The sequence below is a fragment of the Lytechinus variegatus genome, chromosome 14, assembly GCF_018143015.1.
Source record: "Lytechinus variegatus isolate NC3 chromosome 14, Lvar_3.0, whole genome shotgun sequence".
Classification (NCBI taxonomy): Eukaryota; Metazoa; Echinodermata; class Echinoidea; order Temnopleuroida; family Toxopneustidae; genus Lytechinus; species Lytechinus variegatus.
Window position 1 is genome coordinate 10685781 of NC_054753.1, and position 19561 is coordinate 10705341.

General features: G+C 37.0%; 1 protein-coding gene across 4 annotated transcripts in view; it reads right to left on the reverse strand.

The window, feature by feature from the left end:
• The window catches only part of LOC121428104, a 45372-nt gene that overhangs the window by 6927 nt on the left and 18884 nt on the right, over positions 1-19561 (reverse strand). Inside the window, exons 3-6 of one of the 4 annotated variants that reach the window (XM_041624688.1) lie at positions 15451-15597; positions 8994-9242; positions 3438-3473; positions 348-535 (exon numbers count right to left, since the gene is read on the reverse strand). In XM_041624688.1, coding sequence (XP_041480622.1) covers positions 348-535; positions 3438-3473; positions 8994-9242; positions 15451-15597 — 620 coding nt within the window. Of the gene's footprint in view, positions 1-347; positions 536-3437; positions 3474-3618; positions 3643-8993; positions 9243-14621; positions 15292-15450; positions 15598-19561 lie in introns of those variants that run through there. The other 3 variants (XM_041624690.1, XM_041624692.1, XM_041624691.1) reach the window with 3 other exon arrangements.

Here is a 19561-nt window from a genome sequence, read left to right on the forward strand (position 1 = left end):
ATAAAACATATGTGCCAAAGGATTCTGGAAGAAATTGTGTAACTGCTGAGAAATCAGCAAATAAGCACAGGATTCGGGTCAAGCGTCGGGCCCGACATTCAATGCAGTAATTATACACTGTCCCACGTGCGCTTTTCTGTGTTGGTGATCTTCAGTGTGAACATTTTTCAGCATAGATTTCAAGATTAAGCCTTATTTTACAGACTTTCTCATGAAAGCATTGTTTACTGCAATTGCTGGCATTTCTCTTCAAAAATGAAACAAAAATACAGAAAAAAATTCAATAGTTACCCATTATGTAAGCAGCTAAAAAAATAGGCTCAATTCAATTTAAAAAAAAACTTTACCTCATAGAAGGGTCACCCATTGGCTCCGACAGTCGACTGCCAAGCGATCCTCTTTTATTGGACAATGGTACGGGTGGGAGTGGCCCTCTGGACAAATCACATGGCTGAGTTGGTAATGTGGGCGGAGCTTCCATAGCAGCGATGAGGTGGGGCTGCTTGTGTTGTATCTTGCCCGCTTGCTGCTTCGCCTGCGAGTAAATTGGCAACATCCAAAAATTCATATCCTGAGGTCGAAGGTCAACACAGCAGTCAGAGTAAAATTTCTCCTTAAAATCCTACATTCATACCGTTGGTCTCTTTTTTTTTAATGCCTCAACAGCAATGAATACATAATGCAAGCTCTCTGAAGCATACTTATTGTGAGCAAAAAGTTAATGTACCACCTTCAAAATGAAGAAATCAGCCATTACTCAACTGTTGCATTTGTCATTATCCACTCTTAGATGTTAACTCCTCAACCTCAAAACAAGGACTGCATATTGCAAATGTACAATGCTAAATGCACACAACATATTGCAATGAAAATACAATTGCACAGTAGATAATCATGTCAATGCCCTTATCCTGAATTCAGTATAAACCAACTGCATGTAGGCCCCGTATCACAAAACTCAGCGATTGATCTTGGACTGATCTCTGTGATTGATTGCATTGATTATTGTGTATGATCAATTGTAGAAATCAGTCCCATGATCAATCACGGTGCTTTGTGTAACCGGGTCCCAGATTAAAAGGAAATGGAAGTTCACCAAACGGATAGAGCTCTGGGTAATCAAAATTGATAAAAACAATAAACAAAGCTAGAAATAGAAATAAGAATTTTGAGATGGCACCAGCTTTAACAAAGCCAAGGGAGGGGTGCATATATTTTTATCTTTTAATTTGACTGTGCTTGCTATAAAGAATAAAGTTATATCATTAAGAAAAAAAAGTAGCATAATATCAATTTTATTAAATTCAATTTAAAAATTTTGTGCAGTGCCATGATTATATATGTCAATAAAACAATGAGAGGTAAATACTCTTTATTAAAGGAGAATTAGCATTCATAGATTCTGGCAGAAAAACTAGTCTTGAATGAAGATTTGAAGAACTTCTGTTTGGCAATTTGAAGAGATTATCCATCATTAATCTTGTTCTTCCATTAAAAAGACATATATTCCTTTCTGTTTGTAGTTTGACTTGACAAATAACATTCCTAAACCCTATTTATGTATTCAACAACAACATATGTGTTGGAAAAAAATAATGCACTTAAAATTCCTATGACAATACAGTTGTTTGTTTTGTTTTTTTCAAACAATGAAGAATGTTTTCAAAGCAGTGAATGATGGCTATATTTCACAGGTTAGGTTTAATTGGATACTAGATAGGGTTAAAGAAAAAAGAAAAAGATAAAATTATTGAAGGTAAAAAGAATACTTGTAAGAGAGGATCTAAGAAATGAATGAGTGGAGAAAACTGGGTGAAGGAAGGAAAAGACAGTAAGAAGAATTTATGGTGAAAAACTGAGAAAGAAATACAGAGTATTGACCTGAAAAGGGGAAACATATTTCCACTATCAATTTAATATTTAAAGGACAAGTCCACTTCAACAAAAAGTTGATTTGAATACAAAGAGTAACATCCAACCAGCGTAACGCTGAAAATTTCATCAAAATCGGATGTAAAATAAGAAAGTTATGACATTTTATATTTTGCTTAATTTCACAAAACAGTTATATGAACATCTAGGTCAGTATGCAAATGAGGATACTGATGATGTCATCCACTCACTATTTCTTTTGTATTCTATTATATGAAATATTCTGATTTTCTCCTCATTGTCAAGTGAAACAATGATTAATTCCTCTCTGGACATGTGGAATTAGCATTGTTTAATACTATATGGTTTAGTCAGGTTGGTCCTTTTTGTTAAATCTGTAAAAAATGAAATATTGTATAATTCAAACAATAAAAAACAAAAGAAATAGTGAGGAACATCATTGACTGTATCATTTGCATGTCACTGAGTTGTGCATATCACCGTTTTGTGAAAAATAAGTGAACCTTTAAAATGTCATGACTTGCTTATTTTACATCCAATTTTCATGACATTTCACTGTTATGTTAGTTTGAATTTTCTCTCTTTATTCAAATAAAAAAAAATTCTGGGGTGAACTTGACCTTTAAGGAAATGCATTTAGTTCCATTACATAATAACCTCATTTAGCGGCATTCCCATCAGCATCAAGCTTGAGGATTGAAAGAAAATTAGTAAAACCTCTCTAATCACAGCTACCCAACTTTCAAATTAATTCCTGGATTAATTAGTTATTTGCTTAATTACATTCATTAATTAATTACAAGTCATGTTGATTAGTTGATAAGCACACCAAAGTTTGCAAGGTGGGCCACTGATGCAGCAATGACAAGCAAAGTTGCATTTCTCAGCCGTTATTCTAATACTCTTAAGGGAAAAATAAGAGGACAAAACTCAAAATAGTAATGCAAGGTTAAAATGTTTCTTTAAAATAAAAGGCAAATCATGATTTTAAGCATAGCAAGCATTCACTTAAGACCTTGTTTGAGCTCATTTAACTAATTTAAGTTTAAAAAAAAACAAAATCCTTAGTTTTATTGCAAAATTATAACAGTAACAAAAATAATACAATATAAAATCATAATTTACAGGATTGAAAATAAAAATAGAAAAAAAGGAAAGAAAAAAAAGAAGAGAAAAAATGTGTAAAAATCATGCCACTCATGGCAGTGCGATTTTCTCACATTCTTTCATTCAATGGTAAAATCATTAACTTTTTCAATGTCTAAGTGCCCAAACATGTTGTGAGGAAATGATTCAATTCATAATCCTTTCTTTCTCTTGCACATTGCACATTTTGAGTCAATTTCAATGTTATTTAATTGGCTTAATAATTAGGCAAAATTTACCCGGTAAAATCTGCCAAAATATAATCTTTGTAGCACCACGTATTAATTCATTTTTACTATCACCAAGAAGCAATAAAATAAATAAAAGTAACTTATAACACCTTCATTTAAACAAATATAAAATATACATATTTGTTTATTTATTCATTTATAACTTACAGAGATCCTATTGATATTCAGAGGAATATATGGCCACTGCAAAACCAAATGACAAGGCAAGATGACATGAATATATTACACAATGAAATATGAAAAGGATAACTGGTCTGATGTTAACACACGTATATGAAGGGAAGAAAATGGGCAAATGGCGGGTTATGAAGGATGAAAAAACAATTACCCCGGAGTTCTTTCGGTATGCAATCTGAAATGCAAGAAAACAAACACACCACAAAATGATAACATGATGGATTCAGGAACAAGCGCCTCCTAAATAAAAAAAAGTACATGATGATAGGGTATGGTGGGTAAGAGAGGGCTTTTTGGCTACTCAAGTTAAAATAATTAATAATATTTATTCATTTATTCATTTTATTTCCAGGCAAAAGACAACAATAATATATACAAGAGGAAGAAACTACCACCGACTAGTGCCTGCCCTGAGGATGACTAAAAGAAAAACTAGTTTCTGTTATGAAGCTCTCCTCACTAGTCGGGGTTTACAAATATACAAAAATAAAATAGGCATAAAATGACAATATATGTTTAGATGCATTACTTATTAAAACAAAGAACCTAATAATAAAGAGTGTTTGTTTCCATGTGCAATTATAATATCCAGTCAATAAATAGTAATTTTTACATATCCAGGGGAGCCAACTTTTATGAACTGGGCCCCGTCTTACAAAGACGTATGATTGATCCGATCAACCTAAACTATATGGAAATCCAACAATGTCATAATTTTTTCTCCAGGAAATTTGCACAATGTCCTTTGTAAGCAGAGAAAGGCACATTGAAATTTCAAGGAAATGATGAATGTATGATCTAACACCATATCTAGAAAATATTTTGAACAAACATGTATTGTTGATGTTGACATTGCTGGCTATCCATACCTGTGTTTGATCGGATCAATCGCAACTCTTTGTAAGATGGTGCACACATCTCTCAACAGGCTCTTCATAACTTCATGTTATTATTACCCACTGCCATTCTACACTTGAACTCTAGTGTGGTAATATATAGATACAAGGCCATTGTTACACTAACACTGGCATTTTTGCAGTGCTGTAAGGGCATAGGGCATGGGGGGTAGCGCCATTTATCATTCATGTTATGGAATCAAGGTTTGTCAACCCCCCCCCCCTTGTTTCCAGAGAACATATAACTGTGAACAGAAAAAATAAAAAACAGTCAGTATAATCTGCATCGTAAGAGCACGCCCCTGCCAAACATCATTACCCCCTTTTCCCACACTCAGAATCCCTACCTAACTTGAAAATACTATCTGTTTCCTACACTTGCCTAATTAAAAGATTCCATGTCAATCTCCCGGCATGTTTCCACTGAAATGTCCGCCACCCTTCCCGTTTCTCCTTCCAAAACCTTTCCCCAAAAACTGCATCTTAGAACTTGTAGGGACTTCATCTTTTTATTTTCACACATGTATAGCCAACTTTATATACAGCATGAATTCTGCATAATCATCCCATTCCATACCTAATTGCTACATGTAAGTTGTATTTTGAAAATTGTTTTTCCTCATAACTACATGTATGCCAGGGGAGAGTTTCATGAAGTAAGTAGTCAGTGATTTTCAGTGATTCATTTGTTCTGAGCCAATCCGATGAAAGGATTTCAGTAGCTTATAACATTTGCCAGTTAAAACACTCCTGAAGTTGTTTCGTGAAATGCTCCCCAGGTGTCAGAGAATTAAGTACTGTGTCTTCGACGTTTTCTTTTGTTTACATCATTTATTATTAAGGCATCATTCTGCCTTTTCTTAGAAACCTGGTACATACAAGCATGCAACTTCGAAAAAATCTAAAAAGATGGAAATTCAGCAAAATGGGCCTATTGCAGATTTTTTATATAGAGGAATTTGTAATACATACTTTTTAACTCTTTTCCCACCTATTGGACATCTGGATTATTTAGAAGTTCTTGTGTAAAAATTGCCCCATGGAGAATTAAGGTAGAAAAGGAACTAGAGAAGGTATGCTTTATACTCTTTCCTTTTTCTTCAATTCCTCCCCCTCCCCCATACCTATCTCCCCTTACCTGCCTTTCCCAACCCCACCCCCTTGCACCCTACCCTCCCCAACCCTTAACTGACTCACCCCACTATCCTGTTACCCCATCTTTCCCAAGCCACCCAAGCACCCCTCCCTCTATCCCACTTAACTTCCCCTCTCACCCTAGTCTCCTCTTAACTGTCTTTCCTCCAGCCCTTCCCACACCCCTCCCCATCCCCTATCCCACTTACCTCCTCTAACCTCCCTATACCCCCACACTTATCTCATCCTCTCACCCCGGTCTCCTCTTACCTGCCCCCCCCCCCTTTCTCCCTGCTCCTCAATCCAAAACCTTCTCATTCCCCACTGTCCCATTACCTGTCTTTCCCCAGCCACAAGGCACCCCTCCCCATCCCCTATCCCACTTAGTCCTCTAACCTCCCTCTACCCCCACAGTTATCTCCCCCCCCCCCCCCTCTCATCCCAGACTCCTCTTACCTGTATTTCCCCCAACCATCCCCACAACCCTCCCCATTCTCTAACCTCCCTATACCCCCACAAATGTCTCACCCCTGTATTTCCCCCAGCCATCCCTGTACCCCCACCCTAATAACCCACTTTCTCCTCCTCTCACCCCCCCCCCAGTCTCCCCTTATCTGTCTCCCCCAGTTCTACATACTAACCCCCCCCCCCCCCTCTTATCTCTCCCTCTCACCCCAGTCTCCTCTTACCTGTATTTCCCCCAGCCATCCCTGCACCCCTACCACTTTTCTTCCTTTTTAAATTTTTGCTCAATCATCTGCATCTCCCCCTACTACCGAGTAATTAGCTCAGCCCTGTCAGGAGCCATTTTCCCTCCCATCTTGCCCCTTTCCTCTACGCAACGATAGACCTATTCACATGAGAAAAATAATCTTTTGAAACACCAAACACAGAAACATTTGTAAAAGTTTCTATATGATTATTGAGTTTAGGGGAGATCAGTTTAAAAATGCACTCTAACTAAATTTAATTAAGCATTGTATCTCCCATTTGCCCTTATCTCAGCACAATGGAGGTCCTGTTCACATGAAGAAAAAAAATCTTCAAAATCCTGTAAAACCAATTTTCATCATTGTGACTTGAGGTAAATATCCCCAAACCAATTTTTCATCAAACTATTCACAAGATACACCTAATTCTAGGTACATCTGAAATACAAAAATTGAGATACTGGTACTCAAAAGTTCTTTGCATTTAAAAAAATCTTGGATTGCAACCTTATAACCATAATCGAATTTTGACAAATGAAAAATCAAAATTTGCATTTAAGCACTTGTTTACAGAATTCTACGAAGATCAAATTTTTATTTTAAGTGATGGAAATTATAAATTATTTGAGAATCTTTGTTTTTGCAAATATTTGGTGGTTTTTTTTGCTGTGGAAAACATAATCAAAGTACACTGACAAAAGGTAGGGTTTATTTTACAAACAATCGCCAGCAACACTGATATATCTGACAGTTTTATGATGAGAACCTTGCATCATGAATGCAGAAAAGACTTCTCACCTTACACTGGCAATGTTGACAAAATGAAATTTCATTCACAAATTCCTCAATATCAAACACTAAATTTCATTTTTTTTAAACTAGATGTATTAAATCCATCCTGACTTGTTTATTAAATCAAAATCTTATCTCATCCCCACTGAACTTGCTTCTTCTAATATTCCTCAAAAGTAAATTATTCATTTGATTGAACTATCATTCTGTAAACACATCCGAGTTTGCGTTGATGCCTTAATGTTTAATTAGGGGCATACAACTACGATGGACGGCTGGGAGGAAAGGGGAGGAATTAAACGAAGGAGAAGGCAGGAGGAGATTATTGGTAGGATGCATAAGGAAATTCATTTCTATTGGTAGGATGCATATGGTAATTTGCAATGGTGTGTTCAGATGAGTAGAATTTCATGAAAATCAGTTTTAATGGATCGTTTTCTATGAATCAACTATTGAGTAGTTTAGGAATTTCTCTTGAATCAAAGTGCATAAAGAAACTTCATAGACATCATGGTAACCCTGCTGGAAATATCATTGTCACACGCACACACAGTGTGTATAGATTGTGTTCACATTATGTTCATAGTGTATCAGTGTATTCACAGTGTGTTCATATTGATTTTACAGTAAGTTGATATTGTGTTCATAATGCATTCAGTGTGCTCACAGTATGTTCATATTCATTTCACAATGTGTTCACAGTGTATTCACAGTGTGTTCATAGTGTGTTCATATTGATTTTACAGTAAGTTCACTTTGTATTCATAGTGTGTTCACCGATTTCACAATATGTTCACAGTAAGTTAACATTGTGTTCACAGTGTATTCACAGTGTGTTCATAGTGTGTTCATATTGATTCTAAAGTAAGTTCGCTTTGTATTCATAGTGTGTTCACGGAATGTTCATATTGATTTCACAATATGTTCACAGTAAGTTCACATTGTGTTCATGGTGTCTTCACAGTGTGTTCACAGAATGTTCACATTGATTTTACAATGTGTTCACAGTAAGTTCACATTGTGTTCATAGTGTATTCACAGTGTGTTCACAGCATGTTCACATTGATTTCACAATGTGTTCATGACTGTGTTCACACTGTGTGTTTACATTGCATTTACAGGGTATTCATAATTTGTTCACAATGCATGTTCACATAGTGGACAATCAGGAAAAATGATTCACAATGTTGTAATGCTCAAATTTAACAACATGAAGATAATGTCTCACTGTTGAAGCCTCTAAACTGTTACATGTTCACATTGTGTTCATATATTGGGCTCTGTAAAGATGGATTCACACTGCTTAAATGCTTAGGATAAACTCACACTGTGTTCCACACTCATCACAGTGTGAACACACCGTGGGAAGCTGTTATTTCTAGCTGGGAGGATCAGGGATAATGACAAGAGGGAGGGGTACAAAAATGACCTGGGGACACAACACATATACAAAAGCATGACAGAGACAATTAATGGCAACACTACAGTAAAAGTCAATTAGCATTATCATGGGAAAAGCAATCTAATAATGAATCAAACTAACCCTAAATGAACGTTCTAAACAACCAATTCTCCCATCCCCTGATAAACATTCAGTGTCATGCTATAAGAGCAACACTAAAACATTACATACCTGCCAATCCTGAAAATTACAAAATAGGGACAGATAATTGAGAAAATTTCAAACATTGGCAAGGCTGTCAGAATCCAAGCTGGTTCTCAAATTGCACCATTACTATGGATCGCGCACTAAATTGAATATCATATCTCATGTTTAATCAACTCCCTCTGATGAAAGACGTTTATGACACATATTATAAATGTCTCATTCTAATTTTTGTTTCTGTAAATATATTCATGGGGAAAAAATAAATTAAAACATATGCAACCTGATCAGATATTCAGAACAAGGCATATGATACTGGTGGGAAAAAGTAAAATGAAAATTTAAAATGTTCTTCTATTGGTGACTTTGCAATAGCACTTCAACTTACCCAAACTTTACTCTGTCCAACAGAGAACCCCCGCACCCTCTCCGACGACAGCACTGGCTGGTTTGCCATGAGCGCTTCCGGCCGCCTCGCTTTGAGCTCCTCTTCCTCGGCCAGACGGGTGATCTGCGTGAAATACTCCTCCTGTTCGCGATTGAGTTCATCCACCAGCTCGTAGAACTGTTTCTTGCTACGGATGCTGGCGTAGGCCACCTTGAAGGCTTTGCTGATAATGGCATTGATCTCTTCTGCCTGTGAACAGAGGTGAAAATAAAGAATGAAAGATGAATTGTAATAATAATAATAACGATAATAATGATAATAGTTTTAACATGCAATATCATATAGCACTTAATACAAATGTTTCTAAATGCTGCATATTGTAACCCCAGCTTTAGCTTGGCTCCCCTGAACAAGAGCTCAAGAATTCAAGGAATTTCTTCCTACCAGCTACCCACTCACTATACCTGGGTGGAGAGTGGCAAATGTAGATATGTTCCACATCAACGGATGTGAGAGCTGCGGTGGGACTTGAACCCTGAACCTTGCGGTTCAATACCCAGAGACTGATCCTCTGATCAACAACATCTTCTCTCCATTATCCAATAGATAATAAGAATATTTTCACAAATGAAAATGCATCAAGGAACTTTTATTTCATCTTATTCATGACTTACACAGACTTTAATTAATTTTTCAAAGTTTCAAACTCAGTTCGGCTCAAATAAGAATTTGTACAAATTTTTGGGGGTTATTTTTGTGAAGATGTTTTTTTCAGAAACGGGTCTCATGATGGAACAGTTTATGCCAAATGCAATACATAACATTAATAATGATAGTAGTCTAGTCTTTAGAATTTAAAACATCATGGCTATTCAATTATATGAAATGTAACATCCTCCAAAATTTTGCTATTCCATTATAGAACATACTTTGCCTTTATCATCAAGTAATTCAAAGAACAAAGAAATTTCCCCTCAGCTGAGAGCAATTTTGCTAATTTATTTTATAACAACTGGCTTCCCGTATTCTTGGTTAAACACATAAGATTGTGGGTTGAAGCTGGCATTCTATCAGATAAATTCCCTTTACAACGCCCCTGTATAAATCCAATACAACAATGGCCATTAACCTCACAATAATAAAGTGAAATTTAATTGGCATGAAGCTACATATGCAATCTTCATAGAACGTGAAGTTCACTGCGGATGATCACTATCCATTTTTTTCTTCTTGAAATCAAAAGTTAAAAATGACCCTACTGGAAAGAAAGTTGTGTTTTGCATTGAATTATAAAGAATATTCAAGTCAAAACAAGCAAAAACATGACGCTTCATATAATTTTGAACACAACATTATGACTTTGCAAAAAAAATGAAATATACAAAAAAAATTCTTCATCATGAGATTGTGATTTCAAACCACATGAAGGTATCATATTTTACATTTATATTGTTACACCAAAGGAAATGCTTGATCGTTGAGAAAGTTTAGTAAGTTCAACGAAGGGGTATTGCATTTTATATGTTTTATGTCATAATGCAAACTACCTGTCATATATGCCTTCAGTACTGCATCTCATGGTTATCTATTACTGGTATCAGTTAATCTTTTACCTTCATACTCATTATAAAAATAAAATAAAATTTTGGGGCTTGTGTCATCACATCAGGTCGTGCAATCACATAAACCCGACAATTTGAGAAAAGGGCACCCTAAATTCCCAAAAGGTGGGGTCCTGTTTACCCGATGATTTGTGAAAATTATAGCGAAATTCTCAAATGGTCGGGTAAACTGGACCAAACGTTTTGGAAATTTAGGGGACCCTTTTCTCAAATGGTCGCGTGTATGTGATCGCCCGACCCGATGTGATGACAGAAGCCAATTTTTGGCTGGTCAATGTTCACAGCCCATCTGGATTTATTCAAAATGAATGAAATTTAGAATGCAAGATTGAAATTAAATGCAGAGCTTGTTTAGTCTCGAACCACTTTTATATTATGGGTAGAAATATATGACAACGTCAATGAATATGTTCAATTTGATTCATAAAATGAATCAAATTCAGTTAGCATACCTTTGTTGGTTAAGATTTAGATCTGAATTATTAGGTAGCTTGAGCACTCCTTAGAATGAATATATGTACATTAGAAATGTAGTTATAGATATTACTATATTATTATCACTCCTAGATTTCAAATTTGAACTATTCAAAATAATGAATGTACATTTATGTACTAAAATCAAAATCACTTTCTTTATATATTAAATTCCTCGAGACATAAATCAAGCATGTTTTCATAAGGGAATGCATTTAGAGAAATGATAGGAAGGAAAAATCCACTGGAATTCTTATAGACACGGGAGTTGACATGGTAAAATCGTTTATATAGAGAGTCGCATGCTTTCATCAGGCTAGATATTGAGATGGGAAATGGAAGTATTAATTAGAGTTCCCCCTCGCCTCCGCCAACAATTAACGCTCATGTTCGTCCTCAACTCCCTATGTTTCCTTTTCATTCCCCTGTATAGCCCTACGTGTCTTCTTTCCTCTTATATTTCCCAAGCAGAGATGCAATATCCTGTACTATTGCCCAGAATATGAAAAAATGAATTAGTTTGCCTGTTTCCTTTCCCTTCCCCCATATAGCCCTGTGTCTATCCTGTGCTATTGCCCAGTATATAAAAATAAATTGGAATCAGTTTCTTTTATTCCCCTTCCCCCATAAGGCACTATGTGTCTTCTTTCCTCTTATATTTCCCAAGCAGAGATGCAATATTATGTGCTATTGCCCAGCAGTAAACAAAAAGAAAAGAATTGAATTCAGATTGTTCATCTTTGGTATATTTTATCTCTGTGGGGCACTGAGGACCTGTACCTGATCAATTTAATCCCATTCAAATTAATTAATAATCATAAGTGTACATCAATATACCAATATAATAAATTTCATTCATTGATGGTAGGGGAGTCCTCTTTGAAATAAAATAGAGAGAAAAAAGGGGGCAAGCTTTCACAAAGTTAATGAAAGAGTGGAGCATATTATCATGTAATTGATGACATGCTAGTTGCTACTTGCTAATAGGTCCATGATAAACCGGGTACCAACTATATGATCTTTTACATCAATGCTGAGAATGAAATTTGTTGATATAAAAGGATAAGCACACGAAGCTTGCCCTACCTAGCGACATATACACTTTACATTCACACTTTTTATATGATAAGTGAGAACATTTTTTTTCATGCTATAGGGGCAAGTTTTTACATTAAATAATATTATGCATTAAAATAGTTAGCCTTATTTTGTAATAAGTTGTTGAACTGTAACTACATATAAGATTTAATTCTAAAAAAAAATAATTTTAATTAATACACTGTCAACATTATGACTGTGGCTTTATGTATAAACCTGACTTTGTGTCTCGTGTGATCTACTTAACAGGGTTCATTAGTTCACAGGAAAGAAGAGTTAAAAACATTCAAAGTGCAGCTAGAACAGTTGACTTCATTTAAATTTGGAAAGTACAGTAGACACTGCAAAGAAGTGCCACCATCTCTTTTTTGTTGCGGTTATTGCAGCCATACATGTAGGTGGCGATTAAGGAGGGGGGAGGGAGTGATGGGACAAGTCCCCCTCAAAAGAAATCTCAAGAAATTGACGCATATACTATGTATCTCCTTCATTCCATTGGTTTATATATTGTTATGTAATTTTGCAGAAAAAATATTTTAATTAAAAAAAAAAGAGAAAGAATTGCCATCATTTATGGCAGGCCAAAGCGTGCATACGTAAATAAAGGTGTCATAATAAAACTTGGTGTATGCAGTAATGTGGTTATGTTTACACTAAACCACGATCCAGGAATGGGTGTATAATAAGCATAATGCTATAGAAGGCGCTTCAAATCTGGCCAAACACATCCAGCTTAATGGGGAAAAAATGGAATACTGTGGGGTTTTCCTTTCAAATCATAAAAAATGACCCCATAAAACTATGCATTTTACTTATTAAACCAAATATACATTTCAACAACAAAATATATATTCCCTGAGTTGTTTATCGTGCATTAAAGCAATTCATACAATTATTTCTTTTTATAATTGAAAACTTGTATCTACTGTGCAAGCGCCCAAGGTACTAATTATTAGACATTCAAATATATCAATAACATTTTGGATCTGATAAAAATAAAAGTAATAAAATCATATTGAGATATGAGAGTAAGAAATAATTAATCACTATGCCCAGAGCGTTGACCTCTTACTATGACGTCAAGATGACCACTGTTGTTTTGGCATATGGTCAAGCTGACCATCTGTCTACTTCACTCTCTCTCTCTTCTCTGCTTCCTACTATAAGGAACTATGAAAGGGAATATAAAGTGGTCTGAATTAAGCCTACCAGCTATTGAATGGAAATGTGTACTGTCTGACAAATAGTAGTCTGCAGGCACAGACCCTGATTGAAACTGATCAGCAAGTGTGTCTCCACGCAAAGACTAGCACATACAAAACCTGCTGTTTCAGTACACAAGGCATGTGTAGGCTGCAATTCAGACGCTTAATTCGAGTGAAGGGATTGCACAGCAGACTGGGCAAATAGTGGCGTGCAAAACCAAGCACAGGCAAATTGCAACCTGAGCTAGACTTATCTCCAGACCAAGTTTTGTTATTGAAGGCTAATTAATGGCCTGTGCTTTAGGGTAGCAGGTGTACACACAGTAGTAGACGTTTGAGAGTTTAACATGAGAATGGCATCAACATTCACAGATAAATCATAATACTAACATGGTAAATTTTTATTTTTTCTTATTGTGACATCATATGTGAGCAGCTTCCCCTAAATCATGAATTTCAAAAAATAAAATGAATTTCCTCATTAAATCAAAGATTGGATGTTATTGTACCTTCAGTGTATCAAAAGACATATTATTCAGTAATCATGAACCATTGACAAGTTGAAATTGTGCATTTTATATTACATAACATGGGGCAGCTGCTCCTACATGTATATGACGTCACAAATTTAAAAAAATTCTAGAATTTTCTTAATCTTTAACAGATTTTCCTCAAACCATCACCAATATTTTTTATTATTCTCTATACAAGGCATTTTAGCAGATAAATAAATGCCATATTTCGCTCGCTACTTTCAATCCGAGACTAACGGGGTAAACATGTTGCCCTCTCAGGGCATTGAATGATTTTACGAACTGGCTCAAACCATGGTTTGTGCCGCTAAAAAGCAGTGCGCAAGGTAAGCATGATTTCATGAAGTGACCTAAATCCCCTGCTTTTCGTAAATATTAGCAATTTCTTAAATGCATACCTGCACTTCATTTCAAATATTGAAAGAATGAACTTGAATTGCGAACAACATTTTTGCATATATTATGAAAGTATAGAATGTATGCTTTAAATTGGTTGCTCTTGTTTTTTTTCAAATTGCAAAGTTATGGGCGTCGGAAAAGCACTGAAACTTTGAACGCGATCTCGAAATCGTATTTTGGAGACCAGCCAAGGTCTGTGCCTGTTCAATCACTGACGATATGAAGAGCGGTGTATAAATTGTCGATGTTACTTTTTCAATATCATCGCAATATTATACACCACTATCTCCAACTTACCTTAGTCTTACAATGTACCAAGGCAGAGGCTCGCTTCTCACAATTGCTAGTACTACTACTCAGTCTATTTCTACGCCTCTGCGACATTATAAAGTATTTCTCCTGTTCTTTTGTGTTGCAGCAACGGCGAGCAAAAGTCCTTCTGGATCCTTGGAAAGAGTTCCCGAGGTTTGGGATTCAATCAACTTTGTTGTAGTCCTCGATATGCATGGTGACTAGATGTATGTCGGCAGTGTCTGTTCTGGCAGAATTTTGCGTTGATACTCTTTTCCTCAAAGACAATTCAGGAATGATTTTCAAGAGCTTGGATACAGCATTGCCTGTGATATCAACATGGTGTGAAGCATACAAACAAACAGCACAACCAATATCTTCAAGTGAAAGGTCGAAGCGCTTCTGCTGCAAACAGTTGTTCAAGTGTTCGCTACGCAACCGACTGACAACCGACGTACACCGGCAGAGTTCATAGGGCACGGAAGAGATAGTGCTTGGCGTACATGGATGTGAATTAAGCGTATTAACTTTGGGACGAGTGCAGGGGCATCGTGGGTAAATTACCAGCTAACGCAAACTTCCTACTGACAACTTCCCCGACCCCCGCAGTTGGAGCCAGAGCGTAGTTGTTGATAAACAGATCTGCAAGTCCCTCTCTCTCCCTGTCTTTCTGTCTCTCCCCCTCTCTCTCCATTTATCCCTCTCCCTCTTGCGCTCTCTCTCTCACACTCTCTCACGAACTTAAGAAAAGGACTTAAAACCAATGGCACGTGCCTTCTTTTAACAGGTAGAGGAGATTTAAAGGTGGATAGACTTGAGGAAATTGTTGGCATACCTCGTAATCTTCTTGCGTGATGAAAACATGACAGTACTGAACGCCGACAGGACCTTTTGGGTTGCGGGCCAGAAAGGCGAACTGCCCGTAGTCCGGGTCGCAGGTGGCGTACGATATCCGCTTCAGAGCGTGTGCCATCAGAACCACCTGCAAGATCAGAAAATGGAACAGTCCAATGGGTTAATAAGGCAGGAAATGCGACAGGATGGAATAGTTCATTTCTTGTAATAGGTATGATTTGGACCAATCAGGGTATTGTCGTTTCCGCCCGGCTGAGGGGGGAGGGGGAATGACATTTTGCACCCCTGTATGGTTCTTTGCAATCTCTTTGAACACACAGGGCAGGAAGTCGGTCCCTGCAAGCCGATAGCCCAGCGTCAAGAAAAATTTGGTCGGTAATTAATAAGTTTACACCTCATTAGGAGCCTACAGCAAGGCAAGCACAAGACAAGCAATCAATGTATTACACTCCAAGGAACCTTTTATTTTATCGGCTATAATTTACTTTAACGAGAAACATGTGATTTTAGGCCTTGTTACAACACTCTATTACACTGCAATTGACTTATCATTGGCTACCTCCTTTTAATTATGATATTCATGTGCATCTCTGGATTATATATTAAACAAAATTAAAAGTATATATTTTCCTTAAATTGTAATATGTATGAGGAACAATAGGAAGAGTTGCAGTAGCATAGAAAATTGGTCCATGAAAATACATAGGGACGACAGTACGACAGGCATTTCGCCCTCTTGCAGCAAAAATTGCCCTAAAATATCAAACATGACATGCTTTGGTGTGACCGTCTTTTCTAGATTCACCTCAAAATCGACCACATACAAAATCCAATAATATTCAGAAAATCAATATTTGACATACAGCACAATTATATCAGTATTTACAACCCAAAGCCCTTCAAATGAAGGAAACGGTTGGATCCCCAAATCAGCTATTGCAAAACAAACTATCAGTCCCACCTTGTCACCAGCACTGGGTCTGCAAAATCAAAACTATCCCCACATATCACCCACCCACCATCAACAGCATCTAATTTGTTATTCACACCCTTCCCAAATGATAACAAAAACATTTCCCTTCTCACATTGGGTGGTTTCAGACCGCCTCAAAGTTCTCCAGTTCCAGGTATTCTCTGATCGGGAAATTTACCCCGATCAGAAAATACCACATATTTTGGTATTGTGAAAGCAAACTACACGTAATTTCCCCAAAAGAAAATACCCGCTAAATAGTAGGTACTTGGCGAAATTACGAGAACTTTCGTGGGGATTTTTCCAAGGTTGCAGGTATTTTGGCAATGTGAAAGCAAATTACGGGAACTTTCAGCCCAGCGTGTCGTTGGGCGCGGCGCATGGGTGGCTGCTGGGCTAGTGATTTTAAAACTGGCGCCTTGCCTGCTTATGAGACCGTACTGCGCATGCTCGTAAGTTCGGGAACTTATCCCGAAGGATGTGTTTCGGGGCAGTGTGAATGCAGGAACAATTAACGGGTATTTTTTAGCCTTAAAAAGTTATCATAATTTAACGGGGATTCTTGTGATTGAGGTGGTTTGAAACCACCTATTGTAAGCCTTCTGATAAATGGCCACAGACACATCAAGACCAATGATCGATAATACACCATTAGGTGGTTTCAAACCGCCTTGATAACAAGAATCCCCGTTAAATTACAAGAACTTTTTCAGGCTAAAAATATCCGGTAATTATTCCGACATTCACACCGCCCTGAAATGTACCCTTCAGGATAAGTTCCTGAAGTCACGAGCATGTGCAATATGGTCTGATAAGCAAGCAAGGCGCAAGTTTTGAAATCGCTAGCTCAGCAGCCACCCATGGCGCCGACACACAACTACACGCTGGGCTAAAAGTTTCTGTAATTTGCTTTCACACTGCCAAAATACCCGCGACTTGAAAAATTCCCGCAAAAGTTCTCGTAATTCTGACTACTTAGCGGGTATTTTGTTTCAGGGAGATTACACGTAATTTGCTTTCACACTGCCAAAATATATGGAACTGATGAACTTCGAGGCAGTGTGAAATCACCTAATGTAGGCCTTCTGATGAATGGCCACAACCAATGATCGATAGTAAGTCATTGGTAATAATAACAAAATATATTTGGTCAGTCTGAAGTCGTTAATCTATTGGTGTGACTGCATGTAGCGTAACTGCATGCCTAACATTAGTGAGGAAAATAGCATGGGAGCTCTGAGGAGCTACAATATAAAAAAACTAAAACTGAACCTTCGCCCATTAGAAGGGATTTGATCAACGATGGACCTGACTCTTTTATCCATCAATAAAATTAATGAAAATACTGTAAGCATTCTTTACAAATGTGTTCTTGCTAAAAAAAATAACAATGATAATCATAGGATTCATCTATTGATTGTACTCCTAACAGAGCCTGGAGGACTATTCTGATAAGCCCCTGGTTGGGACTGTCATATTTCTTTTTTACTTAAACTCCGGGTTCTAATCGGAATAGCCTGAACTTGGACTTGGCCTGGGCAGGAGATAATTAATTCAAGAGGCCAGCGACAAATCTCTGATTTCCTAAACTCCCCCATCGCTTGGCAACCGTTCGGAACTCCAATACGTAGTCCCATTCACAATTACAGATGAGGAAGGGCTGTGCTTTTATTACCTGACAAAAAGTTCATCATGCTGATTAAGCATATTTTTTTCTTTTTAACTTTCAAAGATACAATTTTAGATTTGATAAAATGAAAGATATGTGTGAAAATAATTAAGAAATAGAATGATTTCTAATTAAACTACTAATAACAATATCAATAGACAGTTCTTGTATAGCTCAAAACACATTATGAATAACGTCTCTATGCACTTCCAAAGGACTTGGATATCATTACCCCAGCTGTAGCTCAAGCACCCTTCCAGCGCTCAGTGCATTTCAAGGAATAAATTCCAGGTACCCATTCACCTCACCTGGGTTGAGTGCACTAATGCCCTTTTTACACAGGATTTTCTTAACCCCGGACTATCGCTAACCCCGTACTATCCTTAACCCCGTACTATTTTTTTTCCTTTTCACACATGCCAAATTGTTATTGCTAACCCCGGATAAGGAATGCTTGCTTTTTACACACGAAACTCGCTAACCCCGGACTATTGGTTTTTGTCGATCATTCGTAGTACAAGTGCTTCACTCGCAATTTCCTTAACCCCGTACTATAGGTGGGGCCAAATAGTACGGGGTTAAGCTTAGCCCACTTTCGTTTTACACATGCGATCTTAACCCCGTACTATTGCTCTTAGCACCGCAATTGGTGGGATAACCCTGCTTTTTTGCAGGGCCAAATAATCCCGTACTATAGGTGGGGTTAGCCCACTTTGCAAAAACGCTGTGTAAAACGAAAGTGGGCTAAGCTTAACCCCGTACTATAGGTGGGGCTAAATTGCCATTTAGCCCCACCAATAGTACGGGGTTAAGGAAATTTTAGCCTGTCTAAAAAGGGTATAAGTGTTTTGCAAATAAGCCTCAAGTCAATTTACTTGAAATGGTTACCTGCAATGAATATAATATAAATCTTGAATTCTTTGACATCTGTGAATTCATACATTGCTGTTATACCTCAATTTGGCACAAATCATAGTTTACATCAGAGCAAAATGACCTACTGATTATTCAAGCGTAAACCTATACCACATACAAATGATATTACAACATGTGGGAGAATAAAGCCTCCCCAGGGGCCCGTTTCATAAAGCTGTTCGTAAGCTACGAATGACTATACGTACGACTGGTGACCCTTTCTTGTGCTAAATGCTATATCCCTATGTAACTGATTTAGCGCCAAAGAACAGGTTCCAGTCGTGCGTAAAGTTGTGCGTAACTTTACGAACAGCTTTATGAAACACCACCCTGGTCAGTACATTAGTTCTGTGTTGGTAACATTTATACCTAACAGTGCATTTTCAACATCGTACTGTAGGCAATTTTTATGTGTAAAGTTTGTTTTCTTACTTCAGCCTTTCAATTAATGATGATAATTTGGTTTATTCATATTGCACTTAAGACATACATTATATTTATCTAAGTGCTATTTATTATAACCCCAGTCATCGG